Source organism: Camelus dromedarius, chromosome 12, assembly GCF_036321535.1.
Source record: "Camelus dromedarius isolate mCamDro1 chromosome 12, mCamDro1.pat, whole genome shotgun sequence".
Lineage (NCBI taxonomy): Eukaryota > Metazoa > Chordata > Mammalia > Artiodactyla > Camelidae > Camelus > Camelus dromedarius.
The window spans coordinates 43,251,318-43,277,416 of record NC_087447.1 but is presented as its reverse complement, the minus strand read 5'-3'; the positions used below and the strand labels follow the sequence as shown (position 1 = coordinate 43,277,416).

Sequence of the window (26,099 nt, the reverse complement as noted above, 5' to 3'; positions counted from 1 at the left end):
CCCATCTGCACCATCCCTGCTCTGCCCGCCTGTCTCTGTCCACGCTGTGCCTGGTTCCAGCGGACTACATCGTGATGCAGTTTGGCCGCGTAGCAGAGGACGTGTTCACCATGGATTACAACTACCCGTTGTGTGCGCTGCAGGCCTTTGCCATTGCCCTGTCCAGCTTCGACAGCAAGCTGGCCTGCGAGTAGAGGCTGCCTCCTGCCCTTGGGGTTGCCCAGCCTGGAGTGGAGCTGCCTGCCTGCGGAGACCGCCCTGCCGACCCCTGTACCTAGGCCTCCTGGCAGACGAACCTTTGGTTCTCAGTGGGCCCCTGGGCCCAGCCATCCAGAACTGGCTCTGCCTCCGCTGCTGAGGATGGGTGGGTATGAAGGGACCAGCGTGAATTCTTTCTGTGCCCCAAGGTCAGTGTACCCCCTAACTCTTGGGCTAGTATCCCGCTGCAGTCACATTTGCCAAGCTGGGCAGCCCCTTCAGCCAGGGAGGCGGGAGGAGGGAACACAAAGTAGGGCTGCTGCCCAGATGTCGGATGATGACGGGTCCCCAGCAGTGAGGGCACAGTGAGCGTGTGTGTTAGTGTGCAGGGCATGTCAGCTTTACACGGCCAAGGGCTCAGTAGCCGAGCCTGGCTCTGACAACTGCAGAAAGTCCTGCAACTTGCAAAGGCCTCAGCCCGGCCTGGGAGGAGCTACAAGGGTGAGAAAAGGTGAGTGATGGGACCTCGTCAGGACCGCAGGGGCCCCGTTGTGGCTGTGGGAATGGGCTGGGGTGGGGGCAGGGTTCAAGTTGATTTGACTTTGATAGGATTTCTCTGTATGCACAGAGGTGGCAGGAGGCCAGGTGTCTTAGAGGAGGGGCCCGCGGGGCCCAGGCTCAGCACGCAGGTAGGGCAGGGAACAGGGCTACCTGGAGCCCCGCCAGCTGCCCCAGGAATGCTGTACTGAGCAGCCCCTGCACAGACCTCGGGGCGCCAGCCCAGACTGCACAGGCACGAGTGCCTGGGGCTCCTGCCTGTGCTTCAGTCCCCGCAGCAGTCAGCCTGGGCCGTGGTTGCTGAGGGCTTGTGTGTGGTCTCCTTAGCTGGGAATGGGATGGGGGAGGGGAGCAGGGGATATCTTAGAATCACAAGACATCAGAGGTGGCAGGATCCTTAGTATCTAGAAGGTGGCGCTTGCCCTGGGTCCCCTGGCTGGGTAGTGGCAGAATTCAGAACTTTAGCTCCCTTGATTTCCTTGTTCCCACCCTCCCCCAAGAAACTGCTCTCTCGCTTTCCTGGGTCCGGTCTGCATGCCGTTGTGTGCATTTCCAGAGACTTAGAAATGTCAAGAGTTGATGAGGTTGAAACCATTTCAGTAGGAAATCGGGCAGTTCCCTGCTGAAAGCTGTCTGGTTTTGCAGTCCCCGATCAGGCCAGGCCTGGGTCTGGCTTCCCCCCGCGGGCAGGGCTTAGCAAGGCTGCTGCCCATCTTCCTCTCGGGGTGACACGTGGGCTGTGCGCGGTCGGGCCTGATCTCTCCTCCTCAGGTGGCACCATCTACTCTGAAGGCTTGGGGACTCCTGTGTTTTTGTCACTTACCCCGACCGGGGCTACTTGCCCAGATGGAGAGCAGAAACTAGTGGGAAGCAGGCAGTAGTTCCTCACTTCAGAGCAGACAGACGTGCTTGGAAAAACTACATAGGAATTGGTTTTTTAAAGTCATACTTTAAACATGTTAGCGGGGCTCTGAGTGAGGTGAAGGAGTTGTTTTGACTTCAGTGGAATAGTGCGCCCTCACCTCCTGGTATCCTGGGTCTCCGGTGTGGCGCGCTTGGAGCAGGGCGTACCGGTTCTAGCAGGGGTCTGCCTGTGCCGGGGGCATTCGTCTCTGTGAGCGATCCAGGTTTTGTTCACATGGCCTAGTTTCTAGACACTCGACCTGGGGCCATCTTGAGGGCATCAGCACTTGTACTGGAGCTGGTCCACTTCCCAGTGAAACACTGTAGGGCCGTCCTTCCTCCTTTTCTGTAGTCCCAGTTTGGCTCTTCCTTTCCTGACTTTGGGAGGAGAGACCTGCTGACATTTGGAATGATGGAAACTAGGTGATCTCTGAAGTCTAGTCAGGCTGTTTCTCTGTCTACAGTTTTAAGGTAGAACAAGCTAATTTGGATCCTCATGAGAGGTGGGGTCCTGGTGGCAGAGTTGGAAATTCATCAGAAGCACAATGGGAAACTTGCCCTCTGCTTTCTCCTCTCGTATTCAGGACGGAGGTTGAAGGAGTATTTTGGTGGGGTCTGGAAGGTGGGCTGAGATCTCCAGCCCGGGCCTAGAGAAGGGGAGCTCAGCAACAGAACCCTCTGTTGGGCAGTGACAAGTAAGAGCAGTTGAGTCACCCAGCCTCACAAGGTCTATTCTTAAGACCCCATGCCTGGTGATGCTGGCTTTCCTTGACCACTGGCTTCACAGCCATGGGCCCAAAGACTCATAAAGCTGCCAGGGCCCCTGGGGCTCAGCCTCTCCCATAGTAAGAGTTCTGGTCCTTCATACCCTCTACCCAGACGGTCCTCAGTTGGGCAGGGAACTTGGTGATGGAAAGAACAGTCCCAAAGGGTGGTGGGTAGCTAGGACCTTAGGCAGCTTCTCTGTAACTGCTCCCAGTGCCACACCTCAAAACAATGCCCCAAAACAGTTCCACAGAGCAGTGAAGTTCACTTCCCCAACTCTTCTCCAATTTCAGCTTTTTTTCCCCCTTCTGGCTCCAAGGTGCTCTGTGTTTGTCTGTGTCTCTGTATTTGGGGCAAAGGGCAATCTGCAAACAATCAACCGAGGTTTCCTATTACGATCATACGATCATACGATCATTTCTACGGGTGAGTAGGAAAGGACTAAGGATACAGGCATGATCACATGTGGATTTTGTTCATTCATTTCATGCTCTTTGATCCGAAAGTGTACCTGGTCTCCCAAGTCTTTCTGCCACGTTTCTGACTGGGGAGACACCATCCAAAAATGTTTTTCAGTTCCCGGTCCGCATAAGCTGAGGAAACTGGTGTGTTGCATGCATGCTTTTGGATGAATTTGAACATCTTGTAGTTGAACGTGCCTTAAAAATCATGACACCAATTCCGAAGGAGCACGTAGGGTCCAGACCTGTGCTGAGGACAGGTGTTAGGAGCCCGGGAGCGTGAGCGCCACAGGCTAGAAGAGAACCTTTGGAGCCCACCTCCTTTAGTGACAGGGCAACAAAGCTGTAGAAGCAGACGTTTTTCTTTGCTCTGGAAATAGCAAGGCACTTACCTCTAAATGGATTTACTGTCTATTTAGAGGCAGTTGTGAATTTAATAAGCCACACTGATGATTTTACACTAAGCTGCCCATCCTTTCCTTACAGTGGGGCCTGCAGTGAGGGGAGATGCTGGGTTGGCCATGCCTGTGGCTCTGTTTTGCAAGCACAAATTCCATCTAGGAGTCCCTGCTTTCCCCTTACTGCAGTAACACTGGCCTCCCCTCTCTGTAAGCCTTCACCCCAGCTGAGATACCCCCGTCACCTCAGGATGCCAAGAGCACACTTTTTTTCATATACTGAATGAGTCTTCTTTCTTGTGGTGTCCAGGACAGAGTACGGCCTGACTCCCCTGCACTCAGCCCAGTGCTGGGCCCCGGCTTGTAGAACTGTAGCTGCCCCCAGGAACAGGCCAAAGGACGGGCTCTTGTTTGAGTGTACTGGTCACCTGTCCTTCCACATCTCCAGTTGGCAGTTTTCTGTCATCTCAGGGTATGTGGGGAGAGGTTCAGCAGGAGTACTGGGACAGGTTTGCTTTTTTCACCCAAGTTGGGAGGCAAGTTAGTTGGTCTTACAGAAAGCACTACTATACTTAGTGACCAAGTGATTTGAGCAACAAGTAATTTTTCTAGGTCTGTTTTCTCGTCTCCACAGTCGGGAGGTAGGACTGTTACAGCTTGCAGTGGGACTCAGGGTGAGTGGAAGTTGGTCCTTGTTTTCATCACTTTCTAGCTCATCACTGTGCCTTTTATCTTTCCTAAGAAAGATGTCACACCCCTTTCCTCTTCTATTCTTCCGTCCCTCCCCAACCTTCACCATTAAGGTCCAGGCAGAGCTGGAGATTAGGCCGAGATCTGAGTTTCCTAGAGAGGGACAGAGTGGCTTAGAAAGGGAAGCCCAACTCTGGCCTCTAATCCTCCATTTGGTGACAAAGGGGACTTAGGATGGGTGAACCTTCTCTTGTTGGGAGCATACATTTAGCCAGTTTTCATAATGCCTAGGATGTGTATGTCTATTTGCACAAGATTGTCTTTTCCTATTTTGGAGTGGTCAGACATTTTATTTTTGTTCAAAATTACCTGGAGTTTTAGACAAACTTGCAAAACTGTGCTTTTATTAAGTGACTTTTTGAATAAACTCTTTGGTATTCTGGAGCAGATATATGTATTTATTGGTATGTGCAATGACAGAGTTGGTATTTTCCCATGTTGACATCATGTATGTTGTAGAACTTAGTGTTTGTCTCAGTACAGACCCTATACCAAATTAAACTTGAAATGTTTCAACACTTCTGTGCAATTTTTTTCCCCTATAAAAGAAATAACATTTCTTACCTAAAAGTTTTTTGCTACACCATTCATTCCTTCTGTCCTAAGAGCCTCAGGGGTGGGCAGGAAGGTGGTGATAACAAGGGATCATAGCTTGTTTAGAAGTAATTACACATCTTCCCTCTGGCCGTGCTCTTCAAGTCACGCAGAGGTCGGGAAGGGCTGGAAGAATGGTAAGGACAGAAGGTACTTCAGTTAGAGCATCCTCTGCAGGCCAGCTGAGCCAGCGAGAAGGACGGGCTGCTGGGTCCTGAGTAAACCCCTGTGGGCCTGGCCGATAGGAACAAAAAGAGGGCCCAAGTGGTAGGAACGACATGACGACCCAGCCACTTGACTCCTCGAGCTCTAGGCAGAGCAGCCTAACCTGTTTCAACAGGACAACCCCGCTGCAGGCTTGGCAATTTTCTTTTCAGCCTATGGCAAATATGAAGCCTGAGCAAGGGAGGTTGCAGTTGTGGCTGGAAGCAGACATGAAAGCTACGGGTTTGATCCTGAGGGAGGTGGTCAAAGTTAAGCTGCCCCAAGACTGCAGGACTCTGCTCTGGGCCATTCCCAGCAGAGTAGCCGTGGAGGGTTTCAGGCAGCACAGGACTTGATGACAGTGTGATCCTGTGGATGACACTGTCATGAGCACCTACCACATGCACGCCCTGGACAAACATGATACACAGCATCTCACTGAATCCTACCGGCCTTGCAAGGGGGATATTATTCCCAGTTCATACATGAGGAAATCAGTGCTTAAATCTAAGAAGATGGAAAAGGAAAAATAGCAAAGATGAAGTACATTTTAGAAAGAATTGTGTGAAAATCATCAAGGCAAAATCAGTGATACTTCATGGTATTCTCACTGGGTAGCTGAAGTGTTAGATTTTCCTTTAGCATATAGTCTGGGTTGAGGGAATTTAAGAGTGTGGTAATAAGTAGGGCTGGTTTATTTACTACCCCAGATTTGGAGTTTTTATGTCCTACCTGAACCATGGCCTCGCTCCTGGGCTCTGCCTCTGGAAAATAGCACATGCAGGGCATTACTAAAAAGAAAGGAGGTGGTGGTGGTTTAGTGGTCAGGCTAACGACAGATCTCTTATACAGCCATGACAGAGTCCTGCGGAGAGTCCTGCTTTAACCTATTATTGGGGCATGATTATTATTAAAGCTCCCTTTTCCCAGTGTCCCAGTTTGGACCATAAGTTGTCGGATCACCCGTAGAAGGTACAGACAGTGACCATCACTCTCAGAGGCCATCTCTTGTAGAGGCCAAGCACGGCCCCGCTCCTCAGCGCCCCACTCTGGGCCCAGCTCCTAGCGTTCACTCTGCACTAGTCCTGGAGGGAAATGCTCTCCATGTGCTCCTGCCGACCAGGAATGGGGATCTCATGGCCAAACCACCCACCATGGTCCCCAGCGATGCAGCTGTTTCTGAGGCCAACTGTCTGCCTCCAGAGATACGACTGTGCTCTGCCACAGTGCCCAAAGGTCACTGTAGACCTAGTGTCAGGGGGCTGGTCACATTCACAGCCCAGACCGGTTCTGAGAAATGAAGACCAGGAGAAAGACAGCCGGCATCACAACAAAAACCAGTCCCATGATTTTGGTCTTCCTGGGTTGTATATACAAATATAGCTGTCATCCCTGAAGAATAAATGGAAAATCCAACAAAGGGCTGCCTAATCTGAAATGACCAAAAAGCACATCAAAATGTTTGAAATATAAATAGACACAGTCCTGCTATATAAACCAACCAAGAACAAGGGCAGCAGGAGCCATCCTGAGGTCTAGTACTTCAGGCAGGAACTATTTCCATAAGCCACTTCCGCTCATTAACATTCCAAATAAAGAGTTGGTTATGTGACACCTAACGCACCAGCCTCATTAAAATACCTGAACATCCATTTACTTTCACAACCGGCTGCTCTAACACCACTGCCAAGAATGTCCTTTCTCTCCCTTGCCCACCTGGAAAAGTTCTGGCATCCCTCAAGACCCACCTTCTCTGTGAAGTTTCTTGCGAGTACGTTAGCAAAAATTCTCTTTGCTCCTATAGATTTGGGTTCGTATCTCAATTATAGCACAAAACCTTGTCCAATAAAAGCCAGCCAGCTACTGCCCACTGAGTGGTTACTGCGAGCAGACAGGGCCAGTGCTGTTTTATAGGCACTCATAACCACCCCGTGAGACCTGCACTTTGACTCCCCAGCTTTAGAGACGAGAAAGCCGAGGCTCGTGGGGCTAGGGATCTGGCAAGATTCTATAGTGAGGACAGACAGAGATGGAATCGTGACTGGCATTTCTCTGCCTGCAGAATTCATGACCTTGAGCTCTTTTATAGTTCACATATCATTTAAAAAAAATAAATTGGATAAGGCTCCCATGTTAAACCGAGTTTCTTTAAAGGTAGGAATTGAGCCTTTTGTTCCCACTGCTCTGAGCAGTGTCTGCTAAATGAATAAATGGATGAATCAGCTAGAAGGAAACAAATACACATCTCTAACAAGGGAATCATATCCTAAGGCAAAAAAGAAACTTGAACCAGGGTCCCAGAACTCTCCTCACTGTGAATGAAGAGAAAGAGCACAGAAAATAATTTACCGAAACAGTAAAGAGCACCTACATCATTTTTTACCTTCAGCATTATATTACATCTAGACTGGTTTTAGTACATTTTAAACTGCATTCTTGACAAGTGAATCCAAGGTTCCACACAGAGACAGATGCAATATACTTTCTGTAGACTCAGTCTTAAATGACTTTTTTCTGTAGCTGTTAACTAACAAATGCCTAGCAGTGGCTGACGCATCATCTTCCTATGATCCTGTACCTTGTGACAGCAGTGACTACACTTAAATGTGTGATTTCAGCTATTTTCCCGGCCTCTTACTCATGCCAGGCACAAGGGAACTCTAAAAGCCCAGTGTACCACCAAGTCTACCTTCATATGATTTCTTAATTTTCAAGCCTTCCACATTTCATGACTGGGAATGTCCTCGGGAAGGTGTCCTCTTTCAACTCTCAGGTCTTTCCTGTAAACAATTCACTTACCCTTACTAGACTGAATACATCTTACCTCAAGGAGACACATGACAGATGGCAGCTCAGAGATTAGGCTTTTGGTTTGGTCAAAATTCTCCCAGTCTTAACCCACCTCCTACTCTGCCCAGCTCAAAAGACCCAGATAGCCACACAGAGAACAAATGGTCTCTTCCTGGGCACTGCTCTGTTGGGTCCCTGCAACTTCCCTGTTGGGCTAACACTCGGTCCACAAGCTCAGTCCTCGTTTCTGTTTGAATTTGATTTGTTAGAAGAATAAATTTGCCAGAGGGCACAACGTTCAGAAACAGCTTCTAAGCAAGGACTGCCCATAAGGGCACGAGTTCTCTCCCATCACCAGCTCCTGGCCTTCTAAGCATCTCATGGCAGGACTGCCACCCTTGGGCAGGCTTTCCTGAAGCCTTAGCAGCCTCAAACCCTGGCTCTGCAGGGCAAGGACTAAAGTCTCTACGTAAAGCGTCCTCTGGCCGCTGAAGACCAGAGGTATAAAGTGCTTCTGGGTTTGGCAGTTCCATCAAGCAGAACAGGGATAAAGGAAGCTTGAGATCCAGGCAAAACCGTCCCAACAAACTTCTGGGCTCATTCTTGGGTCAGTGGGAGTCTTCTGCTACTCTGGAGAAAAGCGCAGATCTGAGGAGGCCTCGATGCTCCTAAAAAAGGCCCTTGCGTGAAGAAGGGGCTTCAGCTCAGACAGCAAAGTCTCGCCCAGCTCTGGCCCCATCAGCCCCACAAACAAAGTGTTTTCTTCTTGAACCCAGCGGACCACTAACCTGCTCAAGGCCTACAGAATAAGGCATCTTGGACTCTGAAATCTTCACTCTTGTAATCTTAAGTCCTCATCATGTGTAATCTGATGTTCGTTCACAGGTAAACCATCTGTTATTCCTAGTGCGAAGAGTCTGACCTCTGCCCCAAGGGGTGCCATCTGTAATTACAACAGATCAAAGATGACTCAGTGGATCAATTCTGATGGAGGACAGGCAGGAAGAGAAAGAGTGAAGCTGTCTTGCATTCATACTAATCTCTGTGATGTTCTACAAGGTGACAGGTGTGTAAGCACCAGGAAGGATACATGATATCCATGGTAGTGGCCTGATTGGCTATGATATTCAAACACAGAGAAGGAAGTACAGGACACAGGGCCAAGGATGAAATCAGAGATGGAGAAAGGTTGCCTTGGGATTAGAGTAATGGATACCTCACCCAACTGGCTGTTTTCATTCCAGACCCTGGGGGCCCCGCTTCCTCAACATGCCACCTGGATGTGCCTTATCATCACTGATGCCCAAGCCTTCACCTCTGAAGTCCTGGGGCCACACTTCTTTAGTGGTTTCCTCTTGCTCACTGTAACTGTCTGCACTGAATCCAGCATTTTCTGCCAAGACAGCGGGATCCTCTTCTTCAGGAAAACAGCAGGAGCATGTTTCTGGCTTTGGGTCACAGAAGGTAACAGAATTCTCTTCCTGAGCTCTGGGGTCAGTAGGCATTTCCCAACCCAAATGGTCGGATTCTTCCTCTTCCAGCACCCCCATTCTTTCAGCTATTTCTTCAGCAGAGGGCTCTTGTGGGTTGGGGTAATCCACTAGGATGGTTTCTTGCCTACGCTTGATGCAATCTGAAAGGTCATAAATTGGATAAGTCTCTTCAGGGTAACCTAGAGAAAAAAGTGGCACAAGGTCTTACAAAGAATTTCTCTTCAAAATAAACAGCGTCAGGCTTAAAGAGGCTTCTCAGGCAGCAGCCATCCTATCCAACAAATCCATTCCAGAAAACTCTAAAACGCCTCTAACAGTGCTAAAGTTTCACCTGAGCAAATTCTTGACGGTCTGCTGACCGTCCCCCAGCTCTCTGAAACACAAACCAATTCAGTTGAAAATCCCCTTCTTAAGTGCAGGGTGCTCGGGGCAGAGTGTACGTCTCACACCTCAAGCTTCTGCAGTAATGATGAAGATTAAACAAACAACGTGAGTCTCAGTTACAGGGGGAAAAAAATGTACCAAACACCAGATGGAGAGCACATAGCTCAAGGCTAATGTTTATAATTTCTATTTGGAACCATTTCTAAATCTTCCCGGGGTGGGGAGGGGAGGAGGGAAGGAATGCTGAGCTCTTTGAAAAATACACCACAAAGCCTTCTACTCATCAAAACAATTGAAATGGCTTGCAAGTGTCAGAAACAGAGCACTTCAGCGAGACATGCCCAAGATCCCGAAGGACAAGGACTGCATTTTCAGAAGACAGAATGCCCATTGTTGGCTTCTCCATTTTCACAAAAGGGAACAAAAGAAAACAACAAACTGGTAAACAAAATGAATCCCAGCAACGATAATGAGAAAAGGGAAAATGGTGCCAAATTAAAGAACGAAATGAAATAAATCTGTGTCAGCCAAGCCGCGCCTGAGCGGCAGATGGGCCGTGCTGGAGCTCATATGCCAGTGCTGGCAATAGCAGCCATGCTCCCTGCGCAATGTGAAAGCTGGAGAATTCAAAATCCACTTGCACATTATGATAATTGGCAAATTTTTTTCACCTACAAATTCTGAAAACCAGGGGTCTTTTTTGGTGCCGTGGTGGGTATGAAGAGACATTTTTACAACATTGATAATCAAAAAAAAAAAAAAAAAAAAAAAAAAAAAACACCAAACAAAAAACAGTAAAAGTTATACAGACTCATTGTAGAAAATTTGAAAAACACAAGTTTTAAAAAGAAAACACAAATCACCTAGAATCCCACCACTGATAACAATTTGCTGTACTATCTCTGGTCTTTTTTATCATATATAAACATATATTTTTCTTTTCTTTAACAAAGAAGGATCATACTGGATATAAAATGTTGTACCCGGATTTTTTTCATTCAACATGGAGAAATGCTCACGATATAATAATGTTATCAGGCATTTTAAAGTTGGCTACAATTATGCCACCGCACAGCTACATAACTGACATGATACACCATCCCTCTCCTTTTTAAGACAGTTTCTTTCCAAATTTCCATTATAAGTTACATATTAGTTAAGATCTCTGAATATAAATCCATGTCCACTTCCCTATTTCTTTAAGATAGACTTTTAGAAATATGAAAACCAGATCAAAGGGAATGGACATTTTAAAAGCCTTTTTTACACTCTGCCAAATTACTTTCCAGAAGAATTGTATAAATTCTTAGTCCTACCAGTGATGTAAAAAACTGTCCATCTTATCACATCCTCATGAGCACCGATTGTAGTACGTTAGGAACCTTGTCAACACAGTCCTCACTCCTAGGCTTAACTGACTATGGATGAAGGCTTGGTGAAATGGATCTCAGCTACCCAAGGCCCTCATAGTCAACCTGGTGAAGGGCAGAGGCTGGGCAAGTCTACTTGCAAGTTAGCTCCTAGCCACTGAATGCTTAAGAGAAGTCCATTTTCTGGCATGTTCCTGCCTTCTCCCCACACCAAGAGCAAAGCTTACCTTTGGACTTCCATGACTATCTGCTTTGGTTTAAGAGGGGGAAGCCTGCTGAGGAAAAATCAAATAGTAACTCACGTAACTACTAAGGTAGCCCATGTCAGTCACTATTACTGGTTACTCAAGAACTTCACTAAAAATATGAGCAAGCAACAAAAACTCACTGTCCTAAGAGGAAATAAGCAGTTCAAAACAGAGAAACCAAACTAAGCAAACTATATAAATGGGCCCTAAAAAAAGTCAACGCAGGAAACAAAGAGTTAATGTCAAACTTATAACTGACTGCCAGTAATACTCAACAGGTTATTGCACTGATAAAACCAACCAGGCTTCACTCTAAAACAGGGAGCAAAGAGCTGTTAGAAAAAGAAAGCCATAACTGCAAAACAAAATTAAACTTAATAGAAGAAAACAGCAGGTTGAAATGGACATGACTGAGAACCACAATAATATGCTAGAAGTTCAAGGTGAGGAATTCTCCTAGGACAAAGATAAAAATGACAAAGAAATGGAAATTATAAAGATAAGCTGCAAAGAAGACTCATTCAAGATCCAATCTCAGAATTCTAGAATGAGAGGGCAGGTAACTCTTACTGATTTCATTGTTCAACACTTTCTTCTATACAGTATCTTCTTCCTTGAATTTTAATTTTTGTATCTGTCAGAATACTTCCTTAAGCACCCCCCCCCCCCAATAGACTGGTGTACTTTCTGAGTACTACACATAACCACTTTTCACCTTTATAGAAAGAATTGTTTGGCTGGGTATAAAATCATAGATCATGCCATTTTCCCTTATAAGTCTGAAAACATTGCTTCATTCTCTTTCCATTTGATGTTGAAAATGACAAATCTTATCCCAGTCTGAGTCTTTTTCTCAATGGGCAACCTGTTTTTAGTTAGCTAGTTTTTGGTTTCTGTATGGAAGTTTGTATTCTTTTTACACTGAAAAATTTGAATTTGTACAGATTCATCAGCATATGTCTGAGTACTATTAATGTGTGGATTTTTCCAAGTATTTTTGCCTAACATTTAGTGAGTTCTTTCCGGCCAAAGACTTGAGTCTTTTTTCAACTAAATATTTTCTTTTATAAGAAATATTAAAAAAAGCTACTAGACTTAAGTCTGTTTAGGACAGTTGCAGGATACAAGATCAGAATACAAAAATAAATTGTGTTTCTATACAAATAGCAATAAGCAATTTAAAAATTTTAAATATCACCATCAAAAAAACAAACTTTAAGGATAAATTTACAAAACATGTGCAAGACCCTAGATACTGAAAACTATTAAAAAAATTGCTGAAATATTAAAGATCTAAGTAAATGGAGAGATATAAAATGTTCACGGAATGGAAGATTCAATATTGTTTTCATGTCAATTCTTCTAAACTGATTTAAAGATTCAATGTAATGCCAATCAAAATGCCATCAGGCTTTTCTTTGTAGAAACTGACACACTGATTCTTAATTTATATGCAAATGTGAAGAGCCTAGAATTACTGAAATAATTTTGAACAAAACATAGTTGAAGAACTTGCACTACCTGATTTCAAGACAATATAAAGACACAGCGAAAAAAGACATTGTGGTCTTGGCATAAGTACAGACACACAGATCAATGAAAGAGAACAGCAAGTCCAGAATAGACTCACACATATGGTCAACTGATTTTCCATTTTCCAAAAGGGGAAGGGTTGATTTCCAACCAACATGCCAAGGTAATAAAATGTAACAAAATAAGCTAGAATAATTAAATATCAAATGGAAAAAAACCCCTCAGTCCATATAAAAACTAACTCAAAATGGACCATAGGCCTAAATGTAAGAGCTAAAACCATAACATTTCTAGAAGAAAACAGAGAAGTTAGGCAAACCTTGAGTTAGGCAGTTATCTTAGACACACAAGAAAGTGAATCATAAAAGAGAAAATGATAAACTGGACTTCACTGAAATGAAAAAAATCTGCTCTTGGAAAGATGCCACTAAGAAAATAAAAAGGCAAGCCACAGATTAGGAGGAAATATTTTCAAAATTTGTAACTGATAACTTATGCCCAGAATATAGAAGGAACTCTTGCAACTCAATACGAACACAACCAACTCAGTAAAGAAAGTGGCAAACAATGAACAGACACTTCACTGAAGATATACAGATGGCAAATAAGTACGTGAACAAATATTCAACATCATCAGTCACTGGGGAAATACATACTAAAGTCACAATCGAGATACCACTATACACTCACTAAAACAGCTAAAATTAAAAGGACTGGCAGTACCAAGTGTTACCAAGGATGTGGAGTGACTGCAATTCTCACACATTTCAGGTGGGAAGGCAAAATGGAAAGCAGACTGACAGTTTCTAACAAAGTTGAACATACACTTATAAAATCCAGAAACCTCATTCTTAGGTATATACCCAAAGAAATACAAATATATGTTCCAGTAAAAACTTGTATGCAAAAGTTCATAGCAGTTTGATTCATAATAGCTCAAAGCTGGAAACAACCCAATTGTTCCTAAACTGGTGAGTGGAGAAGCAAATTGTGGTACATCCAGACAACAGAACACCATTTAGCAATTAAAAAAAAAGACAGGGAACTACTCATACCACTCAACGCATGAATCTCAAAAGCATTACACTGAATCAATGAAGGCAGAAACAGAAGAGCACGTGCTATGATCCATTTATATAGAAAAGGTAAAGCTATAGAGACAGAAAGCAGTTCAGCTGTTGCAGGGGCAGAAGGAGGGGATTCGCAGCAAAAGAGGGAACTTTCCGAGATGATGGTAATATCGTGACTGTGGTATGATTACACAACTCTACACATCTGTCACAACTCATCCAACTATGCACTTAACATTTGTGAATTTTATTGTATATACATTATACCTCAGTAATAAAGCTGATTAAAAAAATTTTATAAGATCTCTCTTCTGGGCTGATGGTTAACAAAGAAGTAAGAAGACACTGTTTACCTTCCCAGTCCTCCATGTAAGGGGCCTCCTCAGCTTCTTTCTCTGGAGTGGGTCTGTCAATGAGTTTTCCTTCTTTCATGACCCTGGTGATTTCTCGGAGCTGATGCAGCAACCGTTTTTCTTGGTCAGAAGTCACTGTCTGTGCTCTGCTTAGAAATATCAGACAATCCGGCCAGTGAGTGGTAAGTCCAAGGCAATGAACATAAACATCACTATGCTCTGTCTGGATTCCAGAATAGGAAGTCCAACAGCAACAGATAATAATTCTAGGAACTGACCCTGGAACTGCACAGCTGGGAACTAGAGATGTTGGTTCAATGTTGTGATTTTATAAATGGGAAAACTAAGGCCCAGAATAGTTCAAGTGATTGTCCAAGGTCCCAGAATGACTTAATGTCAATACTGGGACAAGACCCCAAATGTCTTAGCTTTCAGTTCAGTGTTCTTCCAGTACACCTCACTGCCCTGATTCTCTAATCTCCAAGCAATTTCACCATTACTCACATTATTCCATTTACTACAAGCCACTTTTCTCTGAAGTAAGATCATCAAAAGAAAATGTGCTGGATCATTAGCTTCAACTAGGAAAAAATATGCTACCAGGCCAACCCTAGAATCACCAGGCTGAAGCTACTCATGCAGAAATAAAGATAGATCTTAAAATTTCAGAGCTGGATCATTCTGACAAATCATCTAGACCAGAGAAATTGGGTAAACTGAGGCCCCATGGAGGGGAAAATACACATTTACTCACATTGCTAGTTAATGTCAGCACTCTAACTGAAACTAAAGTCTCCTGACTTCTGAGCATTCTGTGCGATTACTGAAGCACAGCGCTCCAGTTCCACAGGTTAGAAAACCTGGGTGTGAGTACTACCCTAGCTGTGTGGCTCTGGGGAGATGTCGGCACAAGTGAGATGAGGCTCATGGATGACGATGTGACTATTTCCTTTGAGAGGGAAGCACTGCCTCACACTGACAGGCAGGCAAGGCCCTGCTCAGAAGACTGAGAGCCATCTGCTTTGGGACGGCTTTTATCTAGCGGCAGGATTTAACAGAGGCTACTTATTCTCCTCTTAAAAACCCAAAGCATTTGAAGTCAACACAACACTCATGAAGGGGGCATGCTACATTCTATACTAGCCTTGTGGAGGTAACACCAATTGTTCTAATCGTCTAGTCCCGAACCTACGTTTCTTTTTACACTTAACCTACATTGACGTTAGCCTTAATGACTGATAGGGAAAAAGAAAAAAGGGCTTCTCCCTCCAACGTTAAGATGGTTAACTAGATAATGAAGACACAACGTTTCTACAGACCTCAGTGGGAGGAAAACAAAAACCCCACGAGTGCCACTTTTCCCACGCTGAATGGCCTCAAAGCCACGATCTGAAGAAGCCAGGCTGTCCCGCAAGCAGCTGAATGGCTGCGTTACTCTTCCCATCAGGACCGGAGTCCTGACTCACCACAACTGCGCACCTGTTTCATAACCCCTAATTCTTTCTTGTAACAACCCACTTTCCGGGAGGCTTCTGAGGCGGCTAGGCCACCCCTAGCTAAAGAGCCCATATGCTTGTCACAACATGCTGCACATGTTACCTCTCTGGACTGTACTCAGTATACTCTGATTTTTACTGAATGAAATGGTCTTGACTGTCTCCTAACTCATGGAAAATTGGAACCCTTAATTAGAAGAGGGATGGGTAGGCTAAGAGAGGCAGAAACAGACAAGAGAAGCTTTCAGAGAGAATTCCAAACTAAAGTGCCCTCAAATGTACTCACAGTGTCCATATCATGCATTAGGCAATTAATCATGATCCACTTACGTCTTCTGAACTTATTGCAATGAACACTCATGGATTCTTCATTGTGGCAACCTGGTTTGATACTCTTGGATGGTGTATCAGTAAGTGGTAAGTTCACAACAGCGTAGGCACAAGTGCCATGAATGCTGTAACTGCTTGACAAACGTGTTTGATCAGTCCTCACATTCCCAACATCCATCTTCTCCTGCCTCCCTGAAATCTGGCTTCTGCTCCATCATTTTACCAAAACTTGTGAATATCAATGCCCAATTTACTCTCAAGTCCGAAGGTCTCTTGCTCGCATTTCATTCTGTGGACCAGCCTCTCCTGATAGGTCCTCCTCCTCTGGCTATGGAGACATCTGTATTCCTCCCACTTATTTAACCATTCCTTGTAAATCTGATCCTGGCTCACTTTCTTAGTCCCCTCCTAAAACATGGTTTTCCAGAAGGCTCAATCCTGGGAATCTCGTTCTCCACTCCTACAGTCATGCCCTCAGTAATCAGACCCAATTATCACAGATTAAACCATCACCTCTACAAAGATGATGCCCAAACTCTACCTCTAACCTGGACTTTTGACACAAAGGCCAGTCTCATAACACCAGTTATCTCTTGGGCATTTCTACTAGGAGGCCTTGCCACTGTAATGAAGTTAATCTTAAATTCACCCTTCAAAACCATATCCTAGTTGGCCCAGGATCATGAGCAGCTCTGCACGACCAGGCAAGCTAGGTGAGAGCAGGGAGGGCAGATTCTAAGATATTAGAAAATAAAAGGTCACGCTGGGAGATAACTGAGACTTCTGAAGGCTACAAACCCAGAGGAATCATCCAAAAGTTAAACCCAGAGAGAATGAAACAGTCTCTTACAACACCGTTCATGATGAGCACAGAAATCAGACCAGCAAAAGAATGCAGGTGACTCCCACACAGTGTGATATGCCTCAAGGGTTTGGTGATCTCATTTTCCCCCTGGCCCTTACCTCTTACACCCAGTCAAACGACTTCCTAACTTGTGTCCTTTGTTCTGACCTCAATACCCAAATTTCCTATTGTTGTGATACATCATACATGGGTGTTCTGATTGCACTTCAACCACATTCAAAGCTGAACTCATGATCCTATCCTAACACCTTACCGTCATTCTGTGCTTTTATTTTGGTTGATGCCATAATCTTCCTTCTAGTTTGGGCTGTAAATCTCCAAATCATCTCTCTCTTGTCCTTTGTTTCTCTTATCTAGTTAGTCTTCTTTTGGAAAACCAATCCCTCTTCTGCTCACGGTGTAGATGTTAAAGCCATCCGTCCCCTGACTTCTCTTTCAAGGTTGGCCACGTAGCCCATGGCCAACCATCACACTCCATCCCTTTGGCTGCAGTGATCGATTCAGTGATACTCAGTAATATATGACCCGAGCTGGGCCAACTATACTTTCTAAAACTGGATCTTGAGCACAGTGAAGCCCGAACTGAAAATTTTTCACGTTAATTCATCCTGGCAGCAGTCCTTGAAGAGACTGCCCATTTGTTCCTATTCCCTAAATACTCATACCTACTCTGGTTCCCACTCTTCTTGCTAACACTTAATCTTCAGCTATTCTTTTGATATTGTAAGCTACCCCATACTCTTCCAACAAATTCTGCTGCGCCCTCCAAATTTTTGCTACCCAGAGTTGGCTGCTTGCATCCAAGGAATCCTGATACAGCCTATGATTTTTCCTCCTCCTTGAAGTCCCCTTAATTTGCCCCCCACCTATTTTCCTCTCTCCCGGCCTGTTTATTACCTTTGCTAGAACTCTTTCAATATCCTAGCATATAGCACTTTACATATGATTTACTCTTCTAAAGCATAGCAGATCATGGCCTTTCTCCTCAAAAGCCTTCAGAGGCCCTCTACTGTAAAGACAATGAATTCCAATTTCTCAGCCTACCATTCAGGGCTTTCCAGTCTGGCCCCGTTTACTTGTCTCGTTTTCTCTCCCATCAGTTGCCTCCCATCTACCACAGCCCTGGTGTACTTCACTCCAGTTACTCAGAATGACCTGCTATTCCAAAAAACATGCCTTGATTCTCTCACCTTGTTTGCTGCTGGTGCCAGCCCCTCCCTCTGAAACATTTTTCCCCAAACTCTGCCTGAGGGAATCCTTCCCTCCTGTAAGGCTTATTCAAATTCTCCCTTTCCCTTAGACCTTCTGTGGTAGGCAGAGTAACATCCCCTCCCCACCCTCCAAAGATGTCCACATCCAAAACCCTGGAACCTATAATGACGTTGCCTCACACATAAGGGGGCTTCAGGCTGCAAATGGAATAAAGATTGCAAATAGATGATCCTGGGTTATTTGGGAGGACACAATACAATTATGAAGGTCCTTAAAAGCAGTGCGGGGAGGCAGAAGAGGCTAAAATAATACGATATGAGAGTCTCAACCCACTGTTGCTTTGAAAGTGGAGGAAAGTCCATGAGCCAAGGAATGTGGCAGCTTCGAAAATCTGAAAAAGGCAAGGAAATAGGTTTTACCCCAGAGCCTCCAGAAGGGAATGCAGTCCTGCCAACGCTTTGATTTTAGTCCAGGGTAGGACTTTCCAATATACAGAACTGTAAGGTAACAAATGTGTGTTGTTTTAAGGCATCAAGTTAGGGGTCATTTGTTACAGCAGCCATAGAAAACATGTTCCTAGAGCGTGTATTTTCTCTCTGAGATCAATTCCTTATAGAGAAAACACCTGCCACTGACAACCATCTAGGGCTGTGCAGAACAAATCAAAATAGGTACCAAAATACTCTTATTATTGCTGAAAATGCCTGCTTTAAAGTAGTTTCTTTACATCTACCTCAATCATTCCTTCAACATGTACAGACACTGCCAGTGTGCCAGCACTTAGGAATGCAAATTTGAACAATGAAAATTCCCTATCCTCAAGAAGGTTACAGGGCATTAGGGAAAACAGAAAAGTTAACAGAAAATAAGGAAGTAATATGCTTACAATATCCAGCAGAAGCAGGTGGCCTGAGAGCACATAGGAGGAACACCTAACCAAGCTGTGGGTTCAGGGAAAGGCTCTCGGAGGAAATGATGTCTAAGTTGAGACTTTAAGTCAAGCAAGAGTTAAAATAAGTGTGTGTGGGGAGGGGGTTGGGGGGACACCCAAGCAAAGGAAAAAAGTATACGTAAAGTCCTAGAAGCAAAAGTGCACAGTTCCTCAGAGGAACAAACAGCAAGCAGTCAGTGTGGCTGGACCACAGACAGAAAAGAATGGAGAAGGTTAAAGCAACTGAAGTATGCAGAGCCACGTCACCCAGGACCATGCAAGTCCTGTTAAAGATTCTGCACTTCATCAAGAGCAACAGGGACCTACTGAAGGGTTAAAACAAAAGATGTAACCCACTGGGTTGGAAAGCAGAAAGTGAACTAGAAGGAGGCAACATTAGAGAAAAAGAAACTACATGAGATAGTTCTGACCTATGTCAAAAGTAAAGGCATACTCCACTCACCCACTTATTCTTCCATTTCAACTAATACTTTTCTAAAGGCTACTATTGGCCTATGCTAGGCTCTGGGAAAAAGGAGGATAATCCCTGCCTAGTAGAGTTTAAAGTCATTTGCAGGGACACAGACCTATTAATTAGGAAGAAATGGCAAGACATGGTGATTGATGAGACATGGGAAATGAAGGAAAAGGTGAATCAAAGACGACATCTAAATTTCTGCTTTGGACAACTAAGTAGATGGTGGAGCCGTTTGCTGAGATGGGGAACATTAAAGGAAGTACAGGTTCATCCACGGGTAGATGGTGAGTTCCATTTTGGACACTCACTCACTCAAAAGACATTTATTGTTTGATGAGGATAAGGGGAGGTATCTATGAGACATGTCTAGTAGGACCCTGAACACAGAGTTTAGGAAATGAAGAGAAGCTCAACACAGAATAATCATGATTTACTCTTCCACCGTGATAATATATGTACACATGCTTGTATCACAAGTGAGTATCTACTCTTTTCCAATAATATTTACTTAGTACCTACTAAGTGAACACAGTGAACAAAACAGACTAAGCCTGTCCTCAAAGAGTTTATATCCCAACAATGATGCCAGAAATCTACAGTCTCACACACTCAACATGCCTGCCAACATGTTTGCACCCTCGCTTCTCCTCTTGGTCTATGACATGCTTCTAGGTAAATAATTACAGCTGGACATGCTGCTCCAGGAAGGAAATTGTGCTGATCACAAGGACAGAAATGAGGGCACCTCAATTCTGATTCCTAGATCCTTTCCTTAGCCTTTGTATCCTTGGGCTAGAGAATGTGCTTAATATTAGACAAACCCTGGCACAATACCGACCTTCCAGGAGGCTTAATTATTTAAAAATGTGTGCAGACTTACATTGTTCACAGGTGAAAGCTGTCTGAAAAGTTTTATTAGGTAATATCAAAAATCTTTCCCATATTTTGATTCTTTTTTTCATATTTTGAGTCTTACATAAACATTGAGATGAAGTTTCAGTAACTATACTGGAATTTTAAGCGAAGTCTTACAGTTATGGAGTGACATTATATAAAAGGACTTTGAAGGCTGTAAACGAACATGTCTTCTTTGTCTGAAATCCTCTCCCTGACCCCCAGAAGCCTGGAGATGTGATAAAATCTTGATCTGACAGAAAAAATACAGGGGTATTTTGGGCTCTTCTAATAATCCTAGAAGCACAGACTTGTAAAAGAACAAATGCCGCAGAAACTAAGGTTAAAGGATTTAAGTATAAAAAGGAAAAGAATGTAAAACATGCAGCTACCTAGCCCTTGCAGTTTTGAAGGCGGAAGTCCCAGAGGGCCTACCTATAAGGATAAAAGGTCTTAGATTAAGGCTTTTCAGAGAGAAAGGCACATCCTTATGGCCTGGAAAATGAGAGACCTGGGAAAGAAAGACACAAGCTCTGCTCTCCGCAGTGGAAGGAGAGCGGCTCTCCGGTTCCTGAGAGGTACCGGGGGAAACGTTTTACACAGTCATTGCCATGTGGCAGTCTGGAATCTGTATATTCTCAAAGAGTCTACACTCCGGCGTCTTACAAGGAGTAAATAAATGATCCTAGCTAGGATCTGTGGCCCCAGAAACAGTGAGACGGCACAACTCCAGCTGCAGTGATGGTGTGGGGTGGTGGAGGGGACACACAGCTCCTCTGCCCTTGCACATACAATGAGGAGAAGTAATCCTGGCACAGAGAGGACAAACAGTAGTTAGGGGTCACAGTGCTGCATCCCTAGCTTGGGCAATGGAAAGATGGTGTGCGTGGTGGGGTTATTTGATTTGAGCTAAGGGAGTCTGAATGGCAGTGAATAATAGTGAGAAAATATCTTCATGTGGTTTCTTATTTCTTACCCCAAGGCCCAGGGGTTGGGTCTCCCAGGTGAGAGGCCCTGCCCACGGATATTCATCTATAGTTTTCACGACCCTTAGGTGTGGCCTAGAGCTTCAAATAGACCAGGTCCAGGGTACAGGTATTTTGTGAGGCACTGGGGTCTATATAAGTCTGGTACTTCCCCACCCAGACTGTGAGGGGTACAGGGTAAGGGCAGAAAAGGCCAGAAAAGTATAGTTGCACAAACTGGTTTAGTCACACTCATACAAAACACTCAAATACCAGATAATGTAGATAAAGCATTTAGCTCAAAGCTTGGTTCCTAGTAAGTGCTCAATAAATACCCAATAGTATTCTCTGCTCACACAGGTATACTCACGAATAGATATGCACCCTTATCTCTACCACTTGGGAAAAGTCCAAACAGTCACTCTGCTTTCTGGACCAAAAGAAAGTCAAGGGTCCTGGGCCCAGATAGGCAAGGTTCATCCTCATAAATGTCATTTCAACAGAAATGCAAGGAAAAGCCAAGCCAAGGGGCTGCAATTCGAGGATGTTTACTCTTCTCCTACCCAGCCAAAGATGGGCAAGGCAGGAGCCAGGAAGCAGGGAAGAGAGTATGGGGCACTAGTACCACCAAGGATGGTAAACAGAAGAGGCCAAGAGCGGAAGTTTTCTGAGGCAAAAACTCCACATGAGGTTGTAAGAGGGATCTTTCAATGCATCCTCCTACATGGGATTCTGCCACTCACTCCCAGTTCTTCCTCCATTCTGGTCAGAAGGCCGAGCTCAAAGTGAATCCCTCTTTGTTCTTAATCTCACATTCTAGTTTCTCTTCCCTGGCCTTCCAACACCCATGTTTTCTTAGTTGATGCTCACTTTCTATCAATCTCTGGAAGCCACCTTTTCAGACCCTCAGCAGCCCTGCAGCAAGAGAAGAACGCCTTCACTGCAGGGCATCCTAAAGGGCTAGTGTTGCTCCTGACACCTATTGACACGTCTAATTCAGTTCTGGCACAGCCAACATGAAACAAATGCCTACTGTGATCACATTAGCTCTCTTCTCTCATTTTGTCTCAAGAAGAAAGCATAATATTTAATAACCTGGTTTTACTTAAAATTATGCCTTTTTTAGCCAGCTAGGAAACTGTCTTTCTTAAAACCCAGTTCTTTTACCCTGTAGGTTCTGCTCACAAATTTACTCACTCGCCCAATAATATGCACAATGCTGAACATACTCTTGAAAATGAGATTACTTGATAGCATGAAAATGGAAATGTTAAGTGAAAAATAATATGTAAATGACAAATATGTTGACAATTACATAAAATGAAAGTAAGTGGGCCAGAAATCAAAGAAAAACAAATTTTTGAATTGACTCTTTAAATGGGAAACAGTCTGATTCCTGTTATGTCAAAACCTACCTCTCACCATTAGGCCCCACTCTGTTGATTAATTTTTCCATGGCTTCCTCTGTCTCCTTCAGTTTTTCTTGCAGTTGAACAAGCTCAAAATTGGCTGAAAAATAAGCATCGATCTAAGAACCATCATATACAATTCCGTAAACTCTTTTCTGAAGCTCGGCTTGCTGTGACACTACAATAATCCAGGCTGGCCTAAGACTCAGAGAAGAGACTGAGAGTCCTCTGGTTAATTCAATCAGGACACAAAGAAAGGGTCCAGAGGTATAGGCACCAAGATCTAAGAATACACGTTGAGTGAGTGATGAATAAATCACTCTCTCTGACACACAGAAATACAGCAGGACCAGCCAAAGAAAACACCTAGGAGTGAAAAACATAGCCTTACACAGTCAGCCAAAAAGAAATGAAGATCAACATATCATTTCTAATTTAAATGATGCTTCAGGATAAAGTACCAAACCATAAGGGACTTCAGGAGTTACGACCCTGAAATGAGCAATATTTTACAGCTACATAAGATCTGAAAATATATATGAAAGATAATTGTTTGAAAGTTACTCTTCTTCAATAGAAGAAGTCTTGAACTAGGGCTGAGACCTTCCCGCCCACGGTCTTCTACTTCAGTCATCTGGGGTGAAGGGGTGTAACCCTGCCTTCCAGAAGCAGTTCCCTCAACAAGGGTCAGTAAGGAGCACATCTATCTATTGAAACTAATGTTAAGACTCTAAAAGTAGAGCATAAAAAGTAAATCACTCATTCAGTACAAGAAATGAACTTTAAAGCAATAGGAAAATTAAATGTTGTTCATTATGTAGATAATTTAGTTATTCTGTTTCCTACCCGAGTATCATTCTACACATATATTTAGAGGGTCATCATAAAATGTAATATTTCAAAGGCCTTTTACTACTTCTACAAAAAATTCTTATGCATGCAGTTAACATCTGTGCCACATAAACGCTTAGGTTGTATTTATTTTCCATATAATTCAAAATTGAAGCATAAGAAGCTGACATAACTGCTACTACATTATAAAATGGCTACTTTTAGGAATTCATTTTATTTACTTCTATTTTAAATGTATTACGTGACAGGATACAGAATTCGCTACTCTTTAAAGAGTTCACAAATCTTTAAAAAAAAAGATTTTTATGACATATTCACCATCACTTTTGGTTAGACACTATCTCAGTTAAGAATACAGCTGGAATCAGTCACTTAAATCTGAACATTTAAGATTTCAGGATGTAGATGTGACTGGGATATCTATTTCCAAAGAGAATCCAGACTAAATCCAGAAATACAAAAGCAATTATGGCCGAGGGCAGATGCTTCAGTGGCCCAGCCTTACTTCATTTTGCTGATGTCTTTCTTTTAAAAACCTCTGATGAGGCTTCAGTATCTACAGGATAGTCTGACCCTCGAGGCCTGCAACAATATGGCTTAACCTACCCACCCTTCATGCCTTCTTTCCCACAGCTGCCCCGTGTCAGGCTGCATCTTCCTCAAGCGCCCTATCTAACAGGCCTTCCACCACAGCCACCCAGCAAGACGTGATTTCCCACAAGGCTTTTGCCAAGTCCCTTCTTTCTAGGTAGTAAACTTTTCACAAGTGGTTTTTCCTGACATCCATTTTTAGACTATAAATTCTCAGAAGGAAGAGCCGTGCCACTAACGTTTCATTTCTCCAGAGAGAATATTCTAATTGGTCAATAAGTATTTGATGATCACATTTTAAGAGTCAGAAGTGTTCAACTCTGTCCGTAGATCTAATAACTGACTTTGGCAATGACTTGATCTCACTGTCTCAGTTTTCCTCTATGTGAAATTTCCTCCCATATTCTGAAGTCTGGAAATGAGAAGTAATCCATTTCAAATGTAAATATTAATTTGCTAATATATAAAAAAGTAAACTGGTGGTTTTGTACTTTTTACAACTCTCCTTCCTTTAAAAGCCTAATATCAATATGGAAACTTCTGAGACTTCCCAGAGCTAAGGTAAAAATGGCATCAGATTCGTCTGGGACAACTTTTGAGAAATGCTTTTAAGACCCGTCCACAGATTGTCCCTCCAGCTGTATGGCTGTCTAACTCAATGAAACTTATGAATATGCTGAAGAGGCACTTACTAATTTTCCTGTGGGTGTTTCCAGGTGTGGCAGGAGAGCATTTCCGGTCCTCTGCAGTACTTTTCCCCTTTGAGAGCTGAGAATTGAAGGAGGTACAGCACATCAACAGCAGCTCAGACCCTCAAAGTCATGGAACCCCTCATAGTAAATGAAGGAAAAAAAAGGTTGGGAGAAATCAAATGAAATAACATTAGAGAAACACCTGAACAAAACAAAACAAAACAAAAACCACCCAATAGAAGGTTTCCAAGTAAAAAATTATTGAGACACAAGGAAAAAAAATCTCTTTACAGGACATCTGCCATCCCCTGTTCACCTAAGATTCAGCTTGGGCTGCCTCAAGAATTCCACCTCTTACTTTTGTTAGGAGGACAAGTGAATCTCCTGCCTCCACTTACGGTGCCCAGCCCCATGGCCGACCAAAGCCTGCCTAGAGGTGGAACTTAACTGGAAGTCTGCATTTAAAGGACCCAAACCATGTCTACCCAGAGCTAGGCAATATCAGGCTTAGTTTCAGGACGTGGCAGTTCTGTTTCAGAACTGCCAATTACTGCAACTGATTTTAAAAACAGCACCTCATACTCTTGGGGGTAAAAGAAGGAAAAAGTAGTGTTGGTACAGTCATTATTTGGCCTCGCAGTGGCTACTTGGAAATCACTGTGCCAATCCTAATAATAAAGGACTTCTTAGAACATCTTTGTGCCTTTACAGCTTGCAAAGATGCCCAGTCAAAAAAAGGTGGGGGGGGTGCGCGGGCAGGGTGCAGGGAGGGGAGGTGTTGAACTTTATTACTTATTGCTCAATGGATTAGGAACTAGGAGATTCGGGTTCAAGTCCTGATTCTGAATTTTTAGCTGTGAATTCTGGGGCAAATTGTTTAGGCTCTGAGCAAAAATTTTCTCATCTGTAAAACTGAGATAATAGCTATCTTAAGTACCTCATAAAAAGGAGGCAAGGTTTAAAGAGATGATGGGTTTGAAAAAGGGTTATGAACTGTAAAGAGTTTTAATGCTGACAATGATTTTTATTATGATGATATTAGATTTTCATTGATGTAACATGACCAGGATGATTCCACTTACCTTAAATAGAATATACAGTATGTATAAAAAAATCCCAAAACCATAGATTGGAATAATCTGCCCCATCAGGCCTCTTCCACTACCTCCTCCTCCAGTGCCTCCACCTGATCCTTTGGCTTTTGCAAAGGCCTCTGCAAGGTGAGACCTCTGGAAACGAGCCCCAGGGGTCTGGCCATCTGAGGGTGCCTGGTGATGATGCATCATCGGCGGAAATCGACCCAACTTCCCTG

The 26,099-nt window shown here is 43.9% G+C and overlaps 2 protein-coding genes across 13 annotated transcripts in view; one reads left to right on the top strand and one right to left on the bottom strand.

Annotated features, from left to right (window-relative positions):
- Positions 1 to 4,551, top strand: part of TUB (TUB bipartite transcription factor) — a 60,433-nt gene extending 55,882 nt beyond the window's left edge. Inside the window, 1 exon segment of the mRNA XM_064492593.1 lies at positions 61 to 4,551. Coding sequence (XP_064348663.1) covers positions 61 to 194 — 134 coding nt within the window. The 3' untranslated portion in view covers positions 195 to 4,551.
- Positions 4,411 to 26,099, bottom strand: part of RIC3 (RIC3 acetylcholine receptor chaperone) — a 35,334-nt gene continuing 13,645 nt past the window's right edge. Inside the window, exons 2-9 of one of the 12 annotated variants that reach the window (XR_010383403.1) lie at positions 25,870 to 26,096; positions 24,788 to 24,863; positions 22,659 to 22,752; positions 14,073 to 14,221; positions 8,937 to 9,293; positions 8,410 to 8,564; positions 5,564 to 5,622; positions 4,411 to 4,753 (exon numbers count right to left, since the gene is read on the bottom strand). Coding sequence is in view for 9 of the 12 variants with exons in the window: in XM_064492594.1 (XP_064348664.1) it covers positions 8,479 to 8,564; positions 8,937 to 9,293; positions 14,073 to 14,221; positions 22,659 to 22,752; positions 24,788 to 24,863; positions 25,870 to 26,096 (989 nt within the window). In the remaining 3 variants the exon portion in view is untranslated. Of the gene's footprint in view, positions 5,623 to 7,192; positions 8,565 to 8,837; positions 9,294 to 14,072; positions 14,222 to 22,658; positions 22,753 to 24,787; positions 24,864 to 25,869; positions 26,097 to 26,099 lie in introns of those variants that run through there. The other 11 variants (XR_004139274.2, XR_004139275.2, XM_031460094.2 and 8 more) reach the window with 11 other exon arrangements.